The sequence below is a fragment of the Uranotaenia lowii genome, chromosome 1 (assembly GCF_029784155.1).
Source record: "Uranotaenia lowii strain MFRU-FL chromosome 1, ASM2978415v1, whole genome shotgun sequence".
Taxonomy (NCBI): Eukaryota; Metazoa; Arthropoda; class Insecta; order Diptera; family Culicidae; genus Uranotaenia; species Uranotaenia lowii.
Genome location: NC_073691.1, coordinates 103,139,160 through 103,142,738, shown reverse-complemented (window position 1 = coordinate 103,142,738; position 3,579 = coordinate 103,139,160). Strand labels below are relative to the sequence as shown.

The 3,579-nt window shown below is 34.8% G+C and overlaps 2 protein-coding genes across 3 annotated transcripts; both read left to right on the top strand.

Moving 5' to 3' along the window:
* The first annotated feature begins 282 nt into the window (after window positions 1-282).
* On the top strand, window positions 283-864 carry LOC129751473 (uncharacterized). Its single transcript, XM_055747016.1, has 2 exons — window positions 283-468; window positions 680-864. Exons 1-2 carry the CDS (start codon window positions 291-293, stop codon window positions 811-813), a joined length of 312 nt encoding a protein of 103 aa, XP_055602991.1. The 5' UTR covers window positions 283-290; the 3' UTR covers window positions 814-864.
* A 407-nt stretch (window positions 865-1,271) lies between these two features.
* On the top strand, window positions 1,272-3,218 carry LOC129751447 (protein ILRUN). 2 transcript variants are annotated; one of them, XM_055746977.1, is made up of 7 exons: window positions 1,272-1,403; window positions 1,491-1,621; window positions 1,949-2,051; window positions 2,166-2,285; window positions 2,346-2,560; window positions 2,628-2,758; window positions 3,024-3,218. In XM_055746977.1, the coding sequence occupies exons 2-7, from the start codon at window positions 1,564-1,566 to the stop codon at window positions 3,066-3,068; spliced, it is 672 nt and encodes a 223-aa protein (XP_055602952.1). In that variant the 5' UTR covers window positions 1,272-1,403; window positions 1,491-1,563; the 3' UTR covers window positions 3,069-3,218. The 2 variants fall into 2 exon arrangements, with proteins under 2 accessions (XP_055602952.1, XP_055602944.1); XM_055746969.1 differs by having other exon boundaries at window positions 1,327-1,621.
* The last annotated feature ends 361 nt before the right edge of the window (window positions 3,219-3,579 follow it).

Sequence of the window (3,579 nt, the reverse complement as noted above, 5' to 3'; positions counted from 1 at the left end):
TAGGGCTGAACATGCACTCAGAAATGAATAAAATATAAAAATTATTTATTTTTAATTATCCAGTTATTTTAAGGCGATTAATTTTTTCAGTCATTAAAAAAAAGGTATTGCGATATTATTTTTTAATGCACTTGAAACATTTCTCCATGAGAAATCATCCGGTGCATAAAAATTAGAATCGCGAAACATTTCATCCATCATCTGTCATCGCTTTGTGGTTTGTTTTCATTCGAAATTCACGCAACCTCACTTTTTCCGGATTGTGTTTCTGATGTTAATCAGCCGAAAGCATGAAGGATCCCACAGTCATATTGATTTCAAAGTCTCGGCAGCGGCATGAAAAGATGCTAAGTGCACTTTGTCTCTATCTGGTGCGAAGGGGGCTTGAATATTCCGGGTTTCCCCCGGAGGTCCCATCAAGCAAGATATCGGTAGTGCAAGCTTTCCCAGTAAACATCGTCCGTGACGGTAGGTAACCTGTTATATTATAGTTATGTCTTGTAGGGGTATTTTACAATTTGTTTGAAATAGAAATTGAACTTCTCCTCCTCCTTTAGACATCTCTGAAAAAGAACAGAAAGTAACTTGTTCAATTTTTTTGCTATCGTTGACCATGTACAACAGTTACGTGTAACTTCAAAGCTATCATAATTTAGAATTTTTTTTTTTCAATTTACAGGTGGTTCCCGAAATGCTGATAAAAAAACCAGAAGTGATCATTCTATAGAAACATGCATGTTTAAAGAAAATCTATCACCGCCACATGGGAAGCTCATGTCCTCCGGGGTTTTGAAGCAAAACTCCGAGGTATGAAAGTGATATATTCTCAATGATCCGGGAACGATTTTCTTACGGTAAAGTTTTCGGCCATCATTTTTTTTGCAGAAGAGTATGATAAAGGTGGGGTAGGGGAGGAGATGGTAATAATAAATATATTGATTGAATAAACATTCAAGTTGAAAAAACTCAATAGATTATTTATTTCCAATGATAATGCATAATATCCACAATAGTTCCTAAGGTCAACCGTCATATTGAATTTCGTTCTAAAAATCACCACCAGATGTCACTGTCGTAGATATTTCTCAATGCATAAATTTTAATAACCGAGATATTTCTCGGCGAGAAATATTTCAGATACTACACGCCGAAAAATAACTCTGGGAGTGGGCACGGTGAAGCGTGAAAATACATGAAAAATAATAAATTTACATTTTTTTCAGTTCTGAGTGTGTGATTTGGCATGTGAGACAACCATACTAGTTTCATCATGGTGACGGTTGTTTCCCCGGATAGTTTTAGCAACACATCGATTTTGTGTTTTTATTTATATAGCATCAAGATTGTCACATCGAAGGCCACATAATTTTATTACTCAGAAAATACTTTTCGCGTATTTTACGGTATGCATTTAACATAATTTGCTAAGGAATCATTTCCAGTACAATCAAAGTGCATTTTAAGAATACCTAAATTCTTATATTCTAAAGCGCGTGAAGGTTGTACGCTATTAACACTACGCATTTATCCCTCACGTAAATAACAAAGGAGGAAGTACTAAAAATGGAGGACAACCAAAACATGGATGATATCGAACAAAACTTTCTCACTCAGTTTAGCTGTAAGTATAATTGCATTGTTCAAATTGTATAAACTCCCGTATACTTTTTGTATAAAGATTATGCTTTTAAACAAAATAGAAAGAAGTTAGCAAAATCGTTCATGGAAACTTTGAATTGATTGAAATCGCCTGAAATTGCAAGGTCATTAGATTTCGATCAAGCTTGTATATAACAACCGTATATTGAACAAAAATACTTTCAATACAGTAAATATTCTGTTTTCCGGAAAAATATTCCTATCTCGTCGTCAAAAAACTTGAGACTAAAAATGAAAATTGCCTTGTCAACAACATTTTTAGAATAATTATTGAATAAATTTCTAACAGCTATGATAACTACTGACAAGGACGACCTCATCAAACAATTTCAAACCATCGGAGAAAATATGAATCACTCTACAGCTACCTTTTTCCTGGATATGAGCAACTGGTAAGAATTCAGCCTGTACAGTATTTCTTAAAATTTAATTATAATTTAATTATCCCTACACAAATTATAAACTGCAACAAAATATATATATTTTTAACCATGCTATATTTCTAGGAACTTGCAAACAGCTGTAGGGTGCTATTTCGATTTCGTAGCATTTTCTCGCCTCCCATCGATGAAGTTTTTGAATGATTTAACCGTCGGAAGAGAAGAAAAAGTTACTCCTAATACACCGTAAGAAATGGCTCGTCGATTGATCTTACAATCAAACTAAATTATGACTCTTCCTAACAGCTACAAACTATCTCTACTAGTCCAGAACAATGGAGAATCAAACTGGCCTGACGGTACTTATCTGAGGAATGAAGTTGATGATAGAAGGATCCCTCTACCTTCTCTTCCACCAAACGACACAACAATAGTCACGGTCGATCTAATTAGTCCTCCAATCCCATGTACGTTCACTACTAAGTGGCAGGCGTGCATGCCAAACGGAACTCAATTCGGTGGTAATATTTTGCACAGTTCCATCTAAGCATGAAGAATGGAGTACAAATAGCATTCGTTTTTTTTTAGATACGATTACACTAAGTAATGATGTGTGTGAAAGTGGAACGCTTTCAATTACACAGCAAATGTCCCAACTGCACACTATTGCACCCCAAGATGATGCAGTACTTGCAACAGCATCAGCATCAGCTCAACAGGTATAATTCCTACGGGTTCATAATTTGATATTTAATTAACAAAGATTGTTAAATCGTAAATTAACAGTCCTTGTTATTTTAACACTTTGATTTCGCGCTGAAAGAAATTCCTTAAAAGTTAAAACATCCTGGTAATATTTTTTTTCATTTCGAGATAACTTGAGAAACGATAAAAAATTTTCACGGAATTCCTAACTTTTCAATATATTCAAATTGTTTATTAATTAATCAACAATGATGTAACCTTGAACAATATTCTTCACAGAACCTGCCATTTGGACCGCTGGAAGATACTGAAATGTGGGACTGAGAGAACAAATGATGCATGATAATCAAAGAATGAAGTTCGATGCGTATGTTTAATATCGTGGAAAATCATATGAAGTTATTCTTAATAAAAAAAATTATAATTGAACCTTATTTTAGGTTATGAATAAGGTATTAAAAATTGTCCTTGTAATTTTGTGTGTTTACTGATTTTTTCGAAATTTCAATTAATGATTTTTACTTCCGAACATCAATTAAAATCAAATATCAAACTCTTTTTTTAAATATCTGGCAAAAAAGCCGTTTGGCAACATTTCATCTTTTCGTGTACACTCAAAAGAAAAGCATAGGCCTTTATTCTGCGCCGCGCGTGACGTGACGATAGTAGAGTCACCCAAGTCACTCTATTCCAGCAGTCGGTTTAGGTGAGGAACGTCACCTCGGATGGACTTTGTGAGTTCTTAGACTATGGCCCTTATTCTGCGCCTCGCGTGACGTGACGATAGTAGAGTCACCCAAGTCACTCTATTCCAGCAGTCGGTTTAGGTGAGGAA